Source organism: Cricetulus griseus, chromosome 7 (genome assembly GCF_003668045.3).
Source record: "Cricetulus griseus strain 17A/GY chromosome 7, alternate assembly CriGri-PICRH-1.0, whole genome shotgun sequence".
NCBI classification, from domain to species: domain Eukaryota; kingdom Metazoa; phylum Chordata; class Mammalia; order Rodentia; family Cricetidae; genus Cricetulus; species Cricetulus griseus.
The window spans coordinates 116839962-116860605 of record NC_048600.1 but is presented as its reverse complement, the minus strand read 5'-3'; the positions used below and the strand labels follow the sequence as shown (position 1 = coordinate 116860605).

Genomic DNA, 20644 nt, shown 5'->3' with positions numbered 1-20644 from the left:
GTAAAGCCATCCACCATCCAGAGCAGGGTGAGAAACGTTAGATGAGAAAGGAGGGGCCTCCCGTCCGAGGCAGGCTGGGTCCAGGTCGTTCATCACATGCAGCTGGCAAATAGTCCGCGCTCCTTGTGGCCAGTGCCGAAGACTGGCCCAGATCTAGATCCTGCTTCCCACGGGACTTCGATGAATGGATCCAGCCGCACAATCTACCCCTTCCCAGTGGCCTTTGGGAAATAAACAGGAAGAATCAGAAATCTAATAACTGCTGTTGACATCACCCCCTGGGATGCAAAGATCACAGGGTGCTGACACTGCTAACTCTGCTCCCTCCTAACCTAACCTCAGAGCCTGCTGTGGAGGAAGGACATGCCATCTGCAGGAAGAGTGGAGCCTGCATCCACAAAACTCAAACCTCCTTCTAACCGAGAAAGCCCTCTATTAGTAACTATGGAAGCACTATCCTATGTAGAGATGAAGAAACCTGGTAGTCTAAGGGACCACCAGTCAGTCCCCAGCAGGATTAGTGCCACCAGACATATGCTATGTGTTTCTGCCCGGTCACCAGCAGCTTGCTGTGAATTGTCCAAAAGAAAGGGAATCTATGTATCTAGTTATGATGAATGCCTTCCTAGAACGCTCTACTGAGAATGCTTATTCCCTCTGTACAGTCTTGTCCCTGGGATTTGAAGTACCAAGGCCACTTCCCAGGTACCCCCAGACCCCCTCAGCTGTAGGGCTGGCAGAGATAAACTAGACAGAGAAAGATGACCTGGATCTGCCCAAGTTTCCACAAAAGACTGGTGACAGACCCAGGATGTATGGCCAGTTAGATAAGGCGACTGGGTCCATAGCTTTTCCAACATTGGGATAAAAAGCATAAACTTGATGCTTGCAATTATCAGCATTCAGGTACCAAGCAGGGTACTATCCGGAGACAGTGAGCAAAACTCGAGCAATGGAGAAAGTCTTCCCCACTTAGGAAGGACAGGGATGCTGTCCCTGTGCAGTATGGAGGGCATGTGCCCTGCCCTACTCTGCTCTGTGGCTCCTTCTCTGCCTGTTCTGCCAAGAAAAATGCCAGAGACTCTCTGCCTCCTGCCTCCCTGCCTGCTGGTTTCTTGGGTTCCATCAGTAGCAGCATGTACAGGGCTGAGAGAGTGGGAAGGAAGCAGGTCTCAACCAGCTTCAGGCAAACCAGGCTGCAAGAGTCTAGAAAAAGTAACTGTTGGCCAGCCCTGCTGGACCCCAGAGTCTCAGAGGCCTCTAGCACTGGACCCCAGGTCAGGCTCTTCATGACTGTGTCTAGGCTCCCAGCAGTCCTGAAGGGCACAGATCTTATCAAGAGGAAACCAGGGATCAGAGAGGCAAAGAACATCACAGTGGGAGAGAGCTCCCTTCTTATCAGGAAGTGTGGGGTTTGAGAGCCAGCCCCACCATGTGACAAGATTAAGGCTATGATCTACATGGTCTTGAAACCATGCCTGCATGATACTAGAAAAACACCAAGTGTCTATGGTAGAAAGGTAAAGAAAGGAGGCTGCTTTCTCTCCTCCACAGCACTCGAGAGTGACAAGTGCTCTACTACCCAGCTACACCAGAATTGTTTTTAGTAAAGGGTTGGAGTACAGCAATTTTCTGGACATCAAAGGCCAACCCTGAACTTCCTTCTCTGCCTGGAGGAGCCCAGTTGCCCACAAAGGCAAGGACTGAGTCACAGGGTCTGTACATGGGACCCACACTGCCCCCATGGGTCCAATATGAGGCTTGGACTGCTGATGCTGTCACCTCAGCAAGCTGACATAGGGGGCAAGCACATGAGTCTGTCTAGGCCACACTAATTCAGTCTGTCCTTCAGTGAAATGGGCAGGCTAGACAAATGGCCCACCTTCCTGGCCAGTAGGAGACTACACCCACAGCTCCTCAAAATGGCCAAAATTAATGTCATCTGATTGGGGCTACAGGGCTACTTCTTGCCATAGTGGGTATCAGAGATGGTGACCACCCATGGTTTTCTGACATTCCTTCCACCTCAACACTACTGTTAGGTTAGCCTGTGAGTTGCTGACTTTTCTCCTATCCTTTCAAAAACCAGAAATGCTAAGGTGATGCTGTTTGTTTGTAGCAGCCCCGTGCCAATGCTCTGATGGCTTCTGATATTTCTGACTAGAGCTGGCTTCAGAGGAGCATTCACAGCCTCTAAAGTGAGCCTTATAAAAATTCAGCAAGGTCCCCATCCCGCCATCACTGTGCTTGTGAGGCAGGCAAGGTTCAACAGCCGGCGAGTGAGTGCTCAGGCTCAACCGCCATCCTTCCCACCCTTGACCTTGATACAGAAAACTCACCCCTCAGGTATGGTCTAGACCCTCCTGGGATGGAATGTAAGCTCCATAGGAGCTTCTTAGATGGGCTGAGAAGGGTGTCACCCTTCAATCAAAGGTAGTTCCTGGGATGTCAGGTACCCCCCAGCCCTACCCAGTGCAGACACAAGCCACCAGCTTCCGTGTGTCACGACTCAAGGTAAGCAGGTGGAACACACTGCTCCGGCCAGCCATAAACTGATGCTTTTTCATCACTCAGGCCCTGTCCCCAGTGTTCTTTTCCTCCTTTCTCACAGCAGCTCAGGAGAGGTAACAGATGTTGAAGCCAGAGTTGCTGGTTGACAAATGGATAAGCTGGCTGATAGTTGGACCTAATTACAAAGCCTGCAATGCACAGCAGCCCCTTCTCAGGGGAGAGGAGGATGGGGAGAAGGGCCACACTGGCCTGAGACACCTCCCATGCCAGAAACTCTAGGACCATTCTGCTTCCAGGCTGACCTTCCCTGGGGTTCTCCCACGCAGGCCACCCCTGGGAAGCTTGGGAGCATAATCCACCAGCCTTTTATCCCACAATTACTCACCACAGTCACTCTGAACTGGGATCCTTCCTCCTTCCCATCTCCCTCCATAAACTTGGTGAGAGTGCTCCCTGCCCCACCCAAGCTTCAGATCTTGCTCCCCCCACCCACCTCCCCAAGCTCTGGAGGATTTGTGCTAGGTCAAACCTTGCCCTCTTAGTCCATGGTTGATGTGAAATGACTCTGCCCCAGGGTTTGAAAGACTTTACAGCCCACTGTTTCAGGCTTTTTTTTTTTTTTTTTTTTTTTTTAAGACAGGGTCTCACTAAAGATTTCTGGCTGATCTGGAACTTTCTATGTCTACCAGGCTGACCTTGAACTCACAGAGACTCATCTGCCTCTGCCTCCTAAGTGCTGGGATTAAAGGCCAAGACCACCATACCCAGCTCCTGTTCCTGGCATTTGAACCCCTCCTCTTTGGACAGTAAAGACACTGAAGCCCTGAGAAATGAAAATTAGGGGCACAGCTGGGACCAGACCTTAGTATCTCTCTTCTGGCTGCACAGATGCTCAGTAATGACAGCCAGCAGCCATGAACAAAATCTGGTCTAGCTCATCATAGCTAATTTGTGTAAGATTTTTAACCAATTGCCTGTGGCTTATGAGCACACTGTCAGTTATTATCTAAGCCTGGTATAAATCTGCTATGTTACAGCCCAAGACTATTCCCATGGAAGTGTGGGAAGCCTTGGAGTCCTACTTTGGCTGGGGGAACTTGTTTGGCTTGGGAAACTTAGGAACAGGAACTAGCAGAGGGGAGGGGAGGGCAGCCCTGCACCCAGCCCTGCACCCTACCTGGCTCCTACTTGCAGGTGTGCACATCATAGATTCGGATGCACTCTTGGCAGCTGACATAGCAGCACCAGTGGAAGACGCAGTGGCATTTCTCTTTCCGCTTCTCCGTCCTCGTGTTGTGGCCACGGCCACAGCACAGCAGATCGCAGCCATCGATGCCATGGGAGGTGACATTGCAAGTCCTGTCCCGGGTGCCAAAGGAGCCCGTCTCTGGGTTGGGCTCACAAAAGTTGGGGGAGTTCTCATAGTAGACTAGGTCCCTCTCAGTGGGTGGCTTGAAGAGTGCGTACTTGGCTCGCAGGGTCTCCACCCAGCCTCGGGACTCCCGATGCTTCTCCACCACCATCTCTGAGGCGCTGTCATACTTGTCCTTGAGGAAGTCGCCGATGGCACGGAAGTCTGGCTGGGCCCACCAGCAGGTCTTCACCTCACAGCTGCCTGACAACCCGTGGCATTTGCACTTCAGGTGCATGTGGTCCAGGATGGTCTGAGGGGAAAGGAGCAGCCCAGACTGACCCACCTGGGGCCCCTTCCACTCTGTACCACCCCCTCCTTTACCCCTTCCTGGATGTCAGGAAGAATGGGTGGAAACCAGTGTCCCGAGTCACACCTCAAGCCCTGGCAGTCGGGGTTCACATTTACATCTCATCCACACAAGGGGTGCAAACCAGGGACTGCTGTGCCTCCTGCAAGGCTGAGGCAGGCTGAGAGCTAAATGATTGGCTCAAGGTTCCTCAACCATAGGAAGCAGGGAAGGCTGGAGTCAAAGTCAGTCCCCACCCCGCAACCACATCACAGACCTATACAGACTAAGCCTGCCAAGCCCCGTAGTATAGTCTGCAGTCGCTTTCTCCCATTAGGCAGCCACACTCCCTTGGCAGACTTACTTCCCCCAAAGAACCAGGAACGGGTTAATTTGATTTGATACCAGAACCTACATAGTGGGGAGAACTGACTCCTACAAGTTGTCCTCTGACTTCACACACACACATGTATGCACACATATGTATACACACAGACATGTATACACCTAACAAATAAGCAAATGGACTTAAACAGAAAAATGACAACCCACTCAGGAGCAGCTGGGAGAGAGAAAGGAGGGTGGTCAAAAAGGCTACTGTGGGGGTGTGGATGGAATCCTGGCCCAGGAGGGCCAGAGATACCTGGTGCCCGCCCCCACCCCGCCCCAGAGTTGTGGGTAGCTGACTCACCGTGCGGCCTGCCTCGTTATTGTGCTTGTTCATAGCCGAGCGGGCATCAGGTCTGTTTTCCCGTGCATCCGCAAACTCCCGAGACACTAACACCCCGAAGTCGGCGTCCTCGCTGCAGCCTCCCCACTTCCAGCCTTCTCCAGGTGGCCCCTTATGATGCGAGTCGCAGCCGCAGATGGTGGAGGTGCCTTCGGCGCAGGAGCGCGTGACAGCGAAGGCTACACCAGCCGAGGCGATGGCATGCACGAAGGCTGATTCGCGGGTGGCTGCAGGAGGATGTCGGGAGAAGATGCTTAGGCTGGAGTCTAACACAGCCTTGCCTCTGAGGGCTGGGAAAGAGCTCAAGGGCTCGCCAATCGAGGGAAGAGCCAGGTGCCCTCCTGCTCCTCTTTAAAGAGTTCAGACCCTAGTTGGTATTCTCGCTTTACGGATGGGCAAACTGAGTCCAGGGCTGCAACACTGCTATGATAGAAGGGGCTATGATGGGACGGGAATGATCACTGATGAGCTAAGATGGCCATGCCCTGTTCTGGCTCTTGATCTCCAACCTTTAAAAAAAACAGCTTTTTTTTTTTTTTTAAATGTGCATTGGTGTTTTGCCTGCATGTCTGTGTGAGGGTGCCAGATCCCCTGGAATTGAAATAACAGTTGTGAGCTGCCATGTGGGTACTGGGATTTGAACCCAGGTCCTCTGGTAGAACAGTCAGTGCTCTTAACCACTGAACCATCTCGCTAACCCCGCAACCTTGCACTTTCATAAGCACTCCTTCCCAAAACAATTCTGAGCCCTCTACTTCGGAGACTGGAATCTGCAGCCTAAACCTACTAATCCACCCATGTTCTGCCCGAATCTCGGTTCCCTGAAGGCAGATTCCTCATCTGTACACTCTGTAAAATGGGTGCAGCTTCTCCCGTCATAGTTGCCCATTCCCTGTCCACATCCTTAAAAGCCACAAGGGCTGAAACACAGGGTAGTTTTCCTGCCTCTGGTCCCAGGGTCCCGGGAAGAGAAAATGTCGCTAGCCTTGTTACAGTAAGAGCTATCCCCCTGAATGCTGCGCACGCACAGATCTGTCTTTTGGGTGTTTTATTCCCTAAAATGTTTTAAACTCTATTTTATAGACAGCAGTGCGAGGCCAGAGGCCCAGCATCTCTTCTTATAGGACCCTAGAGCAGGTAGTGCCATATTGCACAGGTAGTCGGACCCAGGACTCCTTTGCTAGGTCCTGGCCCATCCTTAATGCAAGGTCCTCATAGCCACAGCAGCCTTTGCTGGCACGACGCCCTCAAGCGCCACCTGCACAGCAGGGGCTCGTCCCATTTTCCCCATAGCCTGGAGGGGATCCCGAAGAGGGAACTGGAGCAGCGCGGCCGGGCCCGCGGGCAGTGCGCGGTGGTGATCCCGGCCTCCGGGCCCGCGCGCCCCAGGGGAGGGCGCCCCTGGCTTCCGGCGACCTGGCCCCGCCACGCTCGGTTCCCAGCGCCGAGGCCGCGGGTGGGGCGGGGCGGGCGGGGATTAGCCTGGGAGCGGCGCTGCCAGCCCCGCTGTGCCGGTCCCCGTCCGGCGGGGCCCGCTGCGCCGCTCAATCCGCCTTTGTTCGCGCGGTGTCACACCGCATTACCCGCATAATGCGGCCGCCGGGCCCCGGCCGCCGGGCCGGCCGCCACCGCGTAGCAACGGGCGGCTCCCGCGGCGGGCCGCGCCCCCAGCCCCGCGCGCGGCAGCGCGATCCCCGGGAGGCGGCGGCCAGAGGGCGTGTGAATGGCGCGGCGACCGCAGCGGGCGCGCGGCGGGGGCGGCGCTCGCGCCCTCGGGGAGCCGCGGGGGACCGCGGCCTCGAGCCTTCCGGCAGCCCACCCCACACCTGCTGTGGGACGTGAGCCAAAGTGCACAGGACCCACCGCCTGCTCACGGGGCAACCCGTACGCCTTCCCGGGACCTCACCCCACTGCCTTCATCAAACCCCAGTGTCTCAGCCCCGTACTCTCTGCACACCGGGACCCAAACCGCCCGCTTGCCGTGGGACCGAGGCATGTGGCACAGCCCATTGAGGCGAAGCCAAACGCCAGACCCACAGCGGACCGGTATAAAGCTGAAAGGTCTGGGTGGACGATGTCCTGGGCGGGAGGCGTCATCAGAAAGTCAGTGTTGCTTTTGGGGAGGCGTCGGGACGCCGGGCTGTTTGATTAGGCGCTACCTGGACTGAGGTGGGGCGCCGGAAGGCAGTGAGACCAACAGGCGGGCGAGATCAGGTTTGAAAAGCCAGCCGCCGCCGCCACTTGGCCCCAATTAGAGGCCAAACCTTTTATGTAAACAAGGAATAATTAGCTTTGATAATAGAAGCGTAAACAGAATCATCATCCATTGATTTGCTAATTGCCCTCCTGTCCCATGACAATAGCCAGCGTTTTTTGCCTGTAGGTTGTACAGACCCTTCGCACTTGAAGCACAGGTGGGGGGAGGGAGCGGAATTCACTCCAATCCGGAGGGTAGTCACCTCCCCTCTCCCAAACTCAGCTCACCCCTCCTCTTCCTGGCTGTGAATGCAGCTTTTACCAATTCCTTCTAAGAGGAAGAGCTACCCCCCCTACCTCCCCCACCCCCGGCCACGGCTGGCAAAACTCCAATCGAGGCCATCCCAGCTAGGGTCATTAAATTCCTGAGCACAGAGGTTCTGAAGCCAAAGTCCCCTTCTTAGGAGTAGTTGCCCCGCTCATCCCTCTCTCACACCCCATGGTCAAAGTCATCCACTAGGGTCACAGCTGGTTACACTTCCAGGTCTCAAGATAGCTGAGAGCGATCTACAGGCCACCAGTTTATGGGCATGTCTTGCTTTCAAGACATGGGAACCAAAAGGAACTCCCAGGGGATCCTTGGAGGCCATGCAGTGCACCAGGCAGCTTCCTCAGATCCTGGAGACTTTTCCGTGGCATAACACCCAAGCCTGGCACCATCCCACCCCCACCCCAAAGCTCTATTTGCATAGCACTTAACACAGCATAAGGGAAATGTCGCACATGTCCACATCAAAGCCTGGGTTCCCGCTGTGTCAGCCAGGAAGGAAGGCTCTGGGTTCCTTGGTGCCTGCCCTCCAATTTCAGGACCCTGCAGCATCTTAGGGCTACCCAGCCCCCTGCAGCACTGGAAAAGATGCGATGAGGAGACAGCCTGGTTTGTCCAGAGATGGACCCCACCCACTTTCCACCAGCTTTATTACCCTCCTAGGGAGATCTTGGACTCAAGAGTTTCCCACGATGGTAGGAAGGGGGCAGGGTCCTGGGACCCTTCCTGCCACCTTCATTCTCCCAGCTACCTCCCACCCAGCCCCAGACAAGTACCTTTGTCCAAGACAGGCCCAAAGATGGCCAAGCTGTCATCTATGGTGGTACAGTTCCATCGGCGGCCCCGGAACTGATGCTGGCACTCCTGGATGCCCAGCTTCACACCTTCTGCTACGCTGGGCATGATCTCGATGTAATTGCGGCAGAAGCGCAGTTGCTTGGGGACCAGGCCTGGGATGGAGCCGCAGAGCAGAGGCTGGGAGCCCAGAGATGTGTACTGCTGGCCCAGGGCCAGGGACCTGCAGGCAGACAATGGGGATGGCACTGTAGACACAAAACATGTGGCCCAGTATGGATGTCATTTCTTCACAGAGGAGGGAGGTGGTGGGGATGGGATGTTCCATGGCTCTGAGAAGCCTGGAACCTCAGGTGCTGCAGACACAGTGTCCCACAAAGCGCATAGCACTGGTTTAGGCAGTGTCCCTCTGACATGGGCACATCTGACTTGCAGGGTATTTGGAGCAACAAAGCTTCTGGAGGAGGAGGGACTTTGTGGGTTTGTACTATGTCATGAAAATAACCCTGGACTGGAAATGTAGCATTGGGGCTGAGATCAAGTTCTGCCCAGTGCCTGGTGGGAACTGCAGGACTCCCACTGGGCCATCTCCCAGGGACTCTAGGATTCATGTGGAGACTAACAGCCATTCACGGGAAGGAATCCAAACAAAAGGACAAAGGAAGCAGAGGCCATCGTGACTCCAGTTACCTCTTAGGAAAATAAAAAACAAAAAACAAAAGCATAAGTCTCAGCAGAGCTTGCACACACACACACATACCACAAAGCTTCCCAGCCTCTTCCCCAGGATTAGACATAGTTGACCAAGAGTTTGTCTGTCTCTGGTGGCATCAAATGCTGTCTCCACCACCATCTCTATAGTTCCCCAGAAATTTCTAGAGTGCCACCTCCCCTCCCACCAGAGACAGACTCTGTTTCATGCCTATTTTTGTTTTGTTTTTCGAGACAGGGTTTCTCTGGAACTTACTCTGTAGACCAGGCTGGCCTCAAACTCATAGAGATCCACCTGCCTCTGCCTCCCAGAGTGCTGGGACTGAGGGTGTGTGCCACCACCACTGCCAGACCTTTTTTTTTTTTTTTTTTTTTTTTTTTTTTTTTTTTTGTCATGACTAGTTTTAACTCAAGAGCAAAAGGAAAATCTCAGCAGACATTTTCCCCAACTCTATTGCTTCAATCTAGCTCCTCCACTCTTCTACCCCAGGGATTTTTATATGTTGGGAAGTACACGTGGGGGGCAGGGTTAAATATTCTAGAAAAATCGAGGTACTGCCAGAGTCTACTTTTTCCTTCCCTCTTCCCAAGAAAGGGACAGCAGAAATGACGTTGTGGGTGGCCCCATGATAGGGGGCAGTGTCCTAGAAGAAGGTGACCTAGGCATTGGCCAAGGTCAAGTCTTGGATGTAGGAGCCTTGGGAAGAGGGCAGGGTGCAAGCCTCTGGAGAGGATCAGAAGAAAGAATACAAAAGCTTCCTTGGCTAGGCTCTGGTGAACTAAACATTGGTCATTTACGGACTCTGGTTGCTCAGGTTGCTCAGCATCTTGCACGAAACAGGCCTGATCAGTTTTTGAACATCTCTGCCCCCTGATGAACCAGGGTTTCCAGAATGCTTGCCCCAGGCTTCTTGGGAACACGTGTGTGGCCAATCAGCATATGCTATGAGCTGCCTCCCAGACCCTCCCCCCCACACTAGACGCTCTCAGTCTTGCTCAATCCAGAGACTCCAGGAGACATGGCACCATCACTTCCAGCAGCCTCTGACCTCAGTTGTTGGGGAAGAAGCCCCCAATCATTTGTTGATTGGGAAAAGAGACTGAGGAAGCAGAACTGGGGGTTTTGCATTTGGTGACCTTAAGGAGCCATGTCCAGATCTGAGTGTCCCCAACCCCACTTTTCAGGGCCTCATACATGCCTGGCAAGTGATCTCCCATTGAGTTCTCCCCATTACAAGCCCCTTTGAAAAGGAAAAGCATCTGGTGGTGCATCCCTGTAATCCCAACACTTGGTAGAAGCAAGAGGATTAGGCAGTGCAAGCTAGCCTAGACTACAGGAGACTGTCTCAATGAGACAGAACAAGAGTGAGAAAGAACGAGGTGGCCCCTGAAGCACTAGTGCCATTCCATGATGGCTCCCTTCACTAAGTGCCCTTTCCTCGAGTTGCCTGATAGCAACCCAGCACACAGTGGGGACTTCACTCACTGCACAGACCACAGAGCCAAAGGACTGATGTTAGAAACTGGACTGGCTCCAGAGCTCTGGGACAAGCCACTTACCTCTCTGCCTTATGGGCAATGCCTGCCTAGGTTCCCAGGAAGATGGTGTAACTTCAGGCCTAACCCGTCCCCACCTTGGTGGGCTCATGTCTAAATGGGAGACAATGGTGAGCCCCGAGCCTGATGGCACATAGCACATGAAGTCCTGGAGGGAGCCCACCCTGTGTATAGAAGAAAACACCTAACATGTATTATAGTTCTGACCTGGCTGGACACAGTTCTAAATGCTTATGCCTCCGACCTATTTAATCCCCATAGATCTGTGACATAGAAACTGTCGTCATCACTAACAGCCCATCTCATAGACAAGGAACCAAGGCAAGGAAGCTAAGTAACCTGTCTGGATCTGCAGGGCTTAAAGTGTCTCGGAGTTGAGCCCCCCTCCTGGCATGTGTTCTCTTCCTTCCTTACACCCTTTGCCACGCCCTTTCCCAGCACACAGCCCTAGTCTGCCCTTACCCTCCCCAAGCCCAAGTCATTAGAAAGGAAAACCTTGCAAGAGTTCAATGTAGACATCTCATCACCCTGAGTTATGCTCACTCCAAACCTGTCCCCTTAGCCTAGCTCACACCTAGCTGTCTTCCTCACGCTGCTGGTCCAAGCAATTTCCTTAACTTCTCCACAACTCTGTTTCTTTATCTATGAGACAGACCTCACAGGAGGAGTGGAGGTAGACAGCTCAGCGCCAGGCATATCAAAATCCCCCAAGGAATGGTGGCCACCCCAGGTTCCATGCCCTCAGTATTTTGTCCCTGCCATGACCTCATTTCCCTGACTTGATACAATACACCAGAATTTCCCAAGCCACCTCCCATCAAACATGAGAAGGAGGCCTCAGGACAGAGCTGAGACCCTTCACCAACAACCCTGACAGGGCTGGCAGACCACATCCCTCTGACTGACTGACAGGCCACGCTGAGCAAAGCCATGTGTGACTTGGATGAATGTTCAAACTAACCAAAGGGCATGGGAGCATTTCCAGGATGCTCTGGTCAAAGGTCTCAGTGGATCTGGACATCCTGTGGTAATTAGCCAGGGCCTCTGGGGATGGGGCTCAGATCTACGGACAGCTTTGGCCTCTTGAGGCTGTGGCCTTGGGATTGAATTCTGTAGGACAGCTGCCCTCCCAGACATGCCCTGCCGGCCCTGAGCTGTGCCCACGCAGCATGGCTGGCATTCCATCATCACAGACATATCAGTGTAACCCACTTCTTGTCCCCATTACAGAAAAACTTGCCCCCCTGGGAGAGTCAACATGAGAGCCTCCTCTTCTCTCTCTCCCCAGTGTGAGTGGCTTTGATTAGATTTGCCTTCAGGCCAGTTGAAACTGCTTCACACCTTTTGCACATGTCAGGCCCCCACCTGCGTGCCCCTCTGCAGCCCACACCCAAGGCAAACCCATCCTGAATCACTGCTAAAGACTTCCATGAGCTCCCAGGCAGAAGTAACCTCTCCTAGCCTGCGTTCTCCCGCACCTCACCACAGAAGGCTGGCTGATTTGTTTGCAGCATGTCACACAAAGGGGCATGCCTTTTATTGTTTCCCCTCACACATATACCCGAACACTTGGTCTCCCAGGCAAGAAACCGAGGATGCCCCAAAGAGCGGGCCTGATGCCCCCACTCGGCAGGTTCCAGGCGGCCGGAGGTTGCACCCACACACAGGACAAGACTCCTCGGTTCCGCTGAGAGACTTCCTACAGTGAGGATCTGAGATGATGGCCAAGCTCCTAAAAGAGGCTGGGGCATGGCTGGCACCAGCAGCTGGTGAGGGGGAGGACAAGACGGCTTGCCAGGCCTGCCCTGCTGAGTAGGGGCTATTTATACCCAGCTCCTGTCCCTTTCTTACCCTGCTCTGCCCAAGACCCTGTTGCCTTCAGCCCCAGGGACAGCTCATTCTTCATCCCAACTACCCACCATCCAGCTGGGCTCAGACAGATATGAGCAGCCAGATAGATGAATGGGCCATAGGTGGCAGCAAGCCATAGGCTGATTATAAGGACCTGAGGGACCCCATGAGAGAAATGCCACTCTCCAATTAGGCCAGAATGAAAACATTCCCACAGCCTTGTCAGGTCCTCATTGCCACCCAGTTCTTCACCTACTCAGACACCTGCGGATAGAGGGCTGTAGGTGGGTGTGCATGTGACAAGATCAGACACACAAAGTTTTCCTGGCTGGAGAGGGAGCCTGAGACCTTGCCCATGGTAGGCAAGGGCTCTACTGCTGAGCCACAGCCCTAGAAATCAGTGATCTGAGACAAGACCATAGTCTGTAGCCCATTCAGGCCCTAACCTTGCAATCCTCCTGTCTCAGACACCTGAGTACTAAGATCACAGGTGTGCGCCCCACATCCAACTCAGACACAACAATTTTAATGGGCTAATTTATATTCTTTATTTACACATATAATTAATTAGGAGGAAAGGGGGTGAAAGACCTGCTACAGTTCCCAAAGAAAGTGCAAGTGGCTTGTTAATACTTTTCATAGTGAGAAATAGAACTCTTTGTTTTGCTTTCCTTTTTACAGACTGGGTTGAATGTATCCCAGGCAGGCCTTGAACTCCTTATGTAGCCAAAGATGACCTTGAATTCCTGAACCTCCTGACTCTACCTGAGTGTAAGGATTGTTGGCATGAGCCACCACACCCAGTTTATACAGTGCTGGGAATCAAACTCAGGCCTTTGTGCCTGCTATGAAGGCACTCTACCAACTGAGCTAAGTCTCTAGGCCCAGCCAGAGAATTCAGGGCAACCTAGTTGCTGCATTGACTTACAAAGAGAAGTGTCCCTGTGGCCTTAAATACCTGCAGACTACCCACTACTCCCCAGCATGACTGAGCCCTGCTGAGGCCAGGCTGGCTCTGCCTGTCAACACCAGGCTCATCCTACCAGGTAGCCTGTACCAAGCCTAGCTTGTTTTGTTTGCTTTTAAGTTTAGAGCCTCCCAGTGCATGATCTTAGAGCTTAGGGAGATGTTTGAGGTCACCAGGTTCAGTCTGTCTTAACTGTTAGCTATTCTTGTTTGAAAATGGGCACAAACACAACCTCCCTCCTCTCCCTAAGGAGAGGGATTTGCTTGTGTGTGTTGTGTGTGTGTGTCGTGTGTGTGTAAAACGAACACACAGAATTTCCCTAAGATCCAGCAGTCCCCAGCCTAGGCTCATATTCCACATTAATGAATGTTTAGGGTGATGAGAATGTTCTAGAAATAATGGTGGTAGTTGCATGACATTGGAATGTACTTAAACACTTTGATTTATAAAATTAATAATAGCTAAAGTGCCCAGAACTGGATCCCTCAACTTTTTAGGAAACTTTTGGAGAACACCAGTCTGCTCTATTTTTATGGGGATACCAAAGCTCAGAGAGGTTTGTTGTTTTTCTGGGTCACTCGGTTGACTGGAAAGATGAGGAGCCATGGCCACAGCTCTCTACTGCCAATAGGCTCTTCTCCTTGCACCGCTGTCCCTTCCTGTGAGTCCCAGGATATGATAAAGACACATTCTCAGAAGCTTCTCTAGGGCTCAGAGGAGTGGACAGAATGTACTTCAGGGCCACAACATAGGGAGAAGACTCGCTGACTTCTCCATTGGTCTTGGGGTGAGTTCTGAGGTCAAGCAATGCTCATCTTGCTCTTCTTGGGATCATGGGAATCCTTGCCCTCTCCTTCTCATGGAGATAAGTAACCATACTTCCAGCCTCAAAGAGGGGTGACTATGAGATTCTGATCCACAAGTCTAGGACCTCATAAAAAAACACCCAGGTATTGGGAGGGAGAAGAGGGCCCCACTCCCCCAAGGTCTTTCTCCTGCACAGACCACAGACTTTTCAAAAGCCCCATAAAGGCATGGAGCCAGGTACTCTGTCTGCTGACTTCTAGGCAATACTAGACAAAGACCCAACCTGTTTCTGGTCCAGTAGAACTCTACCCTGTCTGGGCAATATGTAAACTTCTAGAAGACAATCTTGAGAAATAAGAAGAAAGAGCCAACAAGGTATGGCCTTTCCACTCAGGCAAGGTAGAGCTGGTGAATATTACAAAGAAGGGAACAAAGCTCCCTATGTGGCCAAGGACTGGGAAGGAGCTGAGCCTGGTGGGTTCTTTCAATTCCTGGATTCTCTGTGGGCCCTGGAAGGGGACATTTGCCCTGGCCCCCCAGCAAGAAGCTTTGACAAAGTAAGAAGAGGGATACAACTCAAGATGCACCTGCTGCCACCTTTCCTAGAATCCGTGCTGATCTCAGATGTCCAAGGGCCCTGTGCAAGCCGAGCGTGCCACTATAAACCCTTCCCAGCAGTACAGTGCATGGCCAAGGAGGGGCTGTCTGAGTGATGCCATGTCTAGCAGTTCACCTAGATGCTGACCTTCACAGAAGTGGGGAGCCCCTGGACCTCTCTCCATCCCTGGCTGTTTGGTTCACCTCCTGGATCTAGCAAGAATAGAGATATTCAGCTCACATATGGGGGGGGGCTGAGGGGAAGAGGGAGGAGCCCAGGGTAGGGCTGGGTTTCCAGCTTGCCTGTGTCTGGGTAGGCAGACTGGGCCCAGGGTGAGTAAGCAAAGGCAGGGCCTGGTCCCAGCAGCTGGGCTCAAGTCCTTCCCTGGTAAACACATTCACTCAGCGCCTGCTCACTCAACATCAGTTACTGAATGATGCCTCCAAACCTGGCAGAGCTCCAGGTGCTAGGAACACAGAGATGAATGAAGCCCCACAGAAGAGCACCCAGGCCAGGAGGCATCTATCAACGACGGACCAACAATCCCTCTTCAAGCACCTACCAACTCAGGGCACTATGGAAGCCACATATGGGCAGGAAATGGTCTTTAGACACCTGCCATATACAATTCTGTCATCTTTGTCATAGCATAGGGCAAGATCACTGAATCTTCCAGAGTGGGACCAATAGGTCCCTGATGCCATGATCAGGAGCAGCTACGCACCTGGTAACTAGATCCGGGTTCTCTTAAGTACCTGGAACAGAGAGCGGGCTCGGAACAGCTGGTATACCTGGGTTACCATTTTATCTTTCACCTAAAGTCTTGGGCTATTCAGAGGAACAGATGAGGGGAGAAAAGCTGGCAAGGGGCCCCACCTGCCAAGCTTTATGCCACTCCAGGTAAGCTGGCAGAGCTTGAAGCATCCTGAGCTGGACTTTGGTCTGTTGATCTATCAGTCACGTGTGCAATGGGACAAGGGAAGCACTGGAGATCAAAAGCTGGGAAGCAGCTGGGAGGCTGGTGTGACAGTTGGCACTAAAGAGATTCTGAGACCTGGCAACACATAGCCACCGCCAGAGGCCTCAATGCCCCTAGCCTCAGGTGAGCCGGAGAGGTTAACCTGGGCTGTGGCAGGGGATGGGTCTGCTGGCTGTCTCACAAGGGCTTCAGGGACAGAGAGAAGGCCATGGATAAGGACGAAAAGAGAGGAAGGGGCGAGAAAGGGTGCAGAGTCACCAGGAAGATGGAGACAGCATCCATCAAGGCTAGAAAGGAAAAGGAAACCTTGGGGACAGTGACAGCTGTAGATCCTATATACAGGCAGTGGGGGGAGGGGCGTACAGAGACTAAGAAGAAGACAGAAGGCAGTCATTCCCACTTGAGGACAGTTGTTCAGAAGGTGGAGTGGAATGGCACTCTAGACCTGATCTCCCCAACAGGTACCTGGGGGAGCTGGGCCAGCTGGAAGCTTCATGATGGGGCGCTGACACCACATGATACCCGGGCAGGGAGGTTCGACGCTGGCCCAGCCCAAACCTCACAGGAATAGGCCTAAAACCTGTGAGACCATGGGTTATGTCACTGGCTTATGTCCCCTGGTCCTTACAGAGGCATACAGCCTGTATGTGTGGGCAGTCATCACACTGTTCCTTCCTCGACTGTCCCTTATCTATATTTTCCTCCCTAGGCGAAAGCTCTGCTTCACCCTAAGCCATCACCTCAGCCAGGTGTAGCCATCATCTCATGCCCCCCTCCTGTGGAAATTCCTTTCTGGCTGAAAAAGTGGGATCTACTCCCAGCCTGACCTCCACCTAGTGAGAGCTGCCTGGGGACCAGTGTCTGTGTCTGTTTCCTCAGGCTGGCTCAGCTGAACTCTAGGTCTTTGGACTTCGGCTAGTCTTTCCCATGCCACCAAGACCATCATAACCATGGCAGGAGCTAGGAGGCAGAGCTTCTTGGAGAACATGAAGGAAGGGGGACTCCAGGCTAGCAGCCTACACCATGGGGTGAAACCCACAGGCATGAAGAAAGAAGACCAGAGTCAAAGTCATTCTTTCTGGAAGGAAGCAGTCACTGAGAAGGGTGGGGTGGCCTTCTTCCTCTCTCCCTGAGGGTCCCATGGAACTCAAGCAACAGAACTTACTGGCTCTGCTGGCCAAGAGACTGCCTGCATTCTGGGAGCAATTCCATCTCGTTTTTTACTGGCTACTTCTAGAAGCTTCTTTTGGGGCCAAGTGGAGCCCTTCAAGACCCCAAAGAGTCTTGATGCTGGACAGCCATGGAAGATGATGTAGGAAGAAGCATGCAGCCAAGGGTCACTCTTGAGCCCCTATCAGAGGGAAGCGGTAGCTACTCTGCCTCCATCCAAAGAGCCAGGTGGACTCTTTCCACCCATGACAGCCCAGCCTGAATGGAATGTAACAATGTCTACTCTCTGCCATAGCGGGCCTTCAGGCCCTGATCTGATAAGGTGTGACAAGGCCGCCTGAAAAATGTTGAAACCTGTGAAATGTTGAAACCTGTTTTTTGAGGTGTTGTGAGCATGAGCCAGCCCCCCCCAACCCCATTTCACAGGAAGGTGGAGTCAGATCACAGTGGAGAAGGGAGGAGGGGATGGAAGGAAGGACTGTCCCTCCTGGCTAAATTGAGGGTTGGAGCATGGAGCAGACTAGACTGGTGGCTCCTGAAGAGCAGGGAAGAGGGTTAGAAAATGTGGGGAGAGAAGGAGGGATCCAGAGAACTGGAAGGGGAAAGGTGGAAGGTGAAAAAGAGGGATGAGCCTGGGGTTCCGGCAGGTTCCGGTTGATTCACCTTCTCTAGGGTTCCTTTGCTCAGAACATCCAGAGATGGCAGGGCCAGGCCAGCGGTCTCCCACCTCAGACCCCAGCGAGGTCACTCTGAGAAATGCCAGCTGTCTCAGGGACATGACTTCCAGGAGCTTAGGTTAAGAACTGACTCATTTCCTATCAGGCAGTTCCCAAGTGAATCCCATGATCTCCCCTTCCCCACCCCCACTGAGCAGGTCAGGCCCTTGCCTTTGGAAACCATGGTCTGGCCCCTAGCCTCAGATACCACAGTTGGATCAAAGGCTCACTTGGGTCATATCATCCCTGCCTGGCAGCTGCAATGACTGTCCTAGTTCCCTCTAGATGCACTTAGTCTTTCTAGGGAGGAGATATTGAACATCTAAAACCCCAGCAAGAACAGGGGTCTCTGGATGATAGAAAACAAAGGCCTGTAGAATAGAAGTTTCTACCTGAAAAGTGTCCCTTGTTGGCCTCTGGCTGGTTGGAGTGGGTATGTGGAACATATATGGCCCTGAAAGGCCACTGGAATCCTCCTGTAAATGGTCACACAGCCAGCTAATCCATTAAAGTATCAAGTCATGAAATGTCAAAGCTTGATGGGACCATTAACTTCATTTTCTTAGGGAAAATTGAGGCCCTCCAAAAGCGACGTGACTCATCCAATGTCCTTCACTGTCTCAAAGTGGTGAAGGGAAGATGGTCTAGGCTTTCCAACCTCCAGCCAGAGCTCCATCGCCCTTACACCACATGGAACCTCTTGTAAATCTCACGGAGCATCGTCAGTCAGCACACAGGGACTCTGTGTTACCAGCATATTTCCTGACTTGTGTATATAGGATGGGGTTCCCCACGCTATGAGAAGAGGCATCCTGCAGTTGACCAAGTGTGAGGTGTCTCATTTGGGGTAGGAATTCTAAAGAACAGAGTGTCTAGTGGAGAGACGCTGAGTGCAGCAGCATCTGTATTCTAGGCCAGAAAGCCCAGATCCATTTGGTCATCCCTTTCTCTCTGAGTGTTGCCTCCAGTTCAGACTGTTCCTTCTGGTCATCTCTTCAGCTTATTGGAGGAAGACATGACCCTAAACACCCTCCCATGCTACCTCTCAAGTCTATTTCCCCATTAAATGGTGACGCTTTTCAGAGCACAAATTGTTTCACTCACTGAAAACTACTCAGTGGAGAGTCTGGCTTTCCAGTGGGCACAGGAGCCCTGGGAGGGCCTCCTTGGACTAGACCCAGTGGCACCCAAAGACTTCCCCAGTCATTCTCCCCCCAACCCCCAGATCACTCGGGCTGCCACTATGACAAGTTGAGGGCAGAAGCCACCCTGCTGGTTCTCTGGGCTTTTTCCACAGCTGCTGCACACAGCCTGGGAAGTCCTTATCTGAGTTGTCCAAAACAGAAAGCTAAGCTATTGCCTGACGCTCATTCCAGATCATCTCTCTGGGGGATCCATGAGGGCCACAAGCCTGCTGTATATCTTCATTTCAGAGGCAGTTACCCTGGGCCAGCCCTGTGCTAGACACTGAGAGCATACAGATTTTAGTGGGTGTACTTATATAATCTTGCAAGAATTACTGACTCCAAGAGCAGCGTAGAGCTGCTGGCTGAGACCTACGTGCCTCCCTGGCCATTTCAAATCCAGATACCAGCTACTGCTGGAGCCAGAGCCTTGGGAACTCACCTTTCTTTACACCTCCCATACCATGCCCTTTGGAGGGCCAAAGATGATCACTGCCCTTGGACGCTTGGGTCAGGAAGGCAGGTGAGACACTGAAGCAGCCAGCTTATCAAGGGCAGATTTGCAAAACCCAGACATATGGACTCCAACACTAACCCGCTGGACCAGCCCATCAGGGAAGGAGACTAGGGAACACCATTAAACACCTCCAGAGAAGCAGGACAGCAGGATGGCCGGGGATGGCCGGGGATGGCGCAATACAGGATGCTCGGCCTCCTCTGTAAAGTTCACCAGCGAAACATGTTTGACCTAAGAGGTAACCTTCGGTTGCCAGGGGAATGAGAGACAGAGGAACAAGCCATATGATGCCAGAGGCGAGCAGACTACCTGAAAATAGGTCACGTGATGGAAGACTATAGGCCATACCTCTCTGAAGAGCCAATGTCATTTTGAAAAGTGCATTGGGCAAGAGGAGAAATACTTTTAGGTTAAAATGAAGGCAAGAGACACAAATAACTGGGTTGAAAACCCTTAGGGTAAAGGCAGTAGGGGACACCGCCAGAAAACCCAAATCATTAGGAATCCCTAATGATTTGTTAAGCGGTTTTGTTAAGCAGCATGAAGTCTTGAGGACAGGGCCAGCCTCACCTATCCGGATCTCAGAGTTCGTGATGAATAGAACTTACTTTGCAATTGTTCAGCAAAATCAAAGTGCATGTGTAAAACATAAAAGATGGCTGCACTAGGAAGCATGTATTATTTTTCATTATGTAGCTAGCGCTGGCTAGCCCGGGACTAGCTATGCCCCTCGCGGCTCCCATGGCTTCAGGTATGCTAGGGAAGCACTCTACCCACTGAGCTACTTCTCCTGCCCCCTTTCGACGTTTCTGGTTCACTTTTCCCGCTGCGTTGCGGTGTTGAACGCCAGGCCCTTGTAGCATGCTCTGCCAACCCTAAACCTCTAAGCAACATCCACAGCCGTCATTAACAATTTTCATAAAACTTTGAAGAACAACATAAACTCCCAACTCATTTGTGGTGACTTCTAGATGGAATCGGCCCAGGCTTGGCACCGCGATAGCCCAGTTGTTGAGAGCACCCCCAGGTCGGGTCCTGGAATCGACACTGGCACCCGCGCTGACACCGGCACCAGCTGGGCAGCGGCAGCAGGTGCGCAGGCTGCAGCCAGGGGCGGGTGGAGATGGGGGCGGGAGCCTCGCCACACCCGGCGCTCAGGGCTACGTTCCTGCTCCGTGCCTTTCAAGGTGGGTATTTCCACCTCATTCCCAGGAGGTCTTCCTTGCTCCTCGTCCCCCACAGCGCCAAGGATCTGCAGGTGAAGGCAGCCGGCCGGCACCTGGACTTCCCCCGCCCTCCTCCTGGAGACTGCGCGCAAGTTCAAAGC

At 52.8% G+C, this 20644-nt stretch overlaps 1 protein-coding gene across 1 annotated transcript in view; it reads right to left on the bottom strand.

The window, feature by feature from the left end:
- Positions 1-3693: 3693 nt before the first annotated feature.
- Positions 3694-20644, bottom strand: part of LOC100774849 (proto-oncogene Wnt-3) — a 38394-nt gene continuing 21443 nt past the window's right edge. The window contains exons 2-4 of the mRNA XM_027427917.2: positions 8242-8483; positions 4903-5168; positions 3694-4175 (exon numbers count right to left, since the gene is read on the bottom strand). Of these exons, the coding sequence (XP_027283718.1) occupies positions 3696-4175; positions 4903-5168; positions 8242-8483 (988 nt within the window). The 3' untranslated portion in view covers positions 3694-3695. The remainder of the gene's footprint in view (positions 4176-4902; positions 5169-8241; positions 8484-20644) is intronic.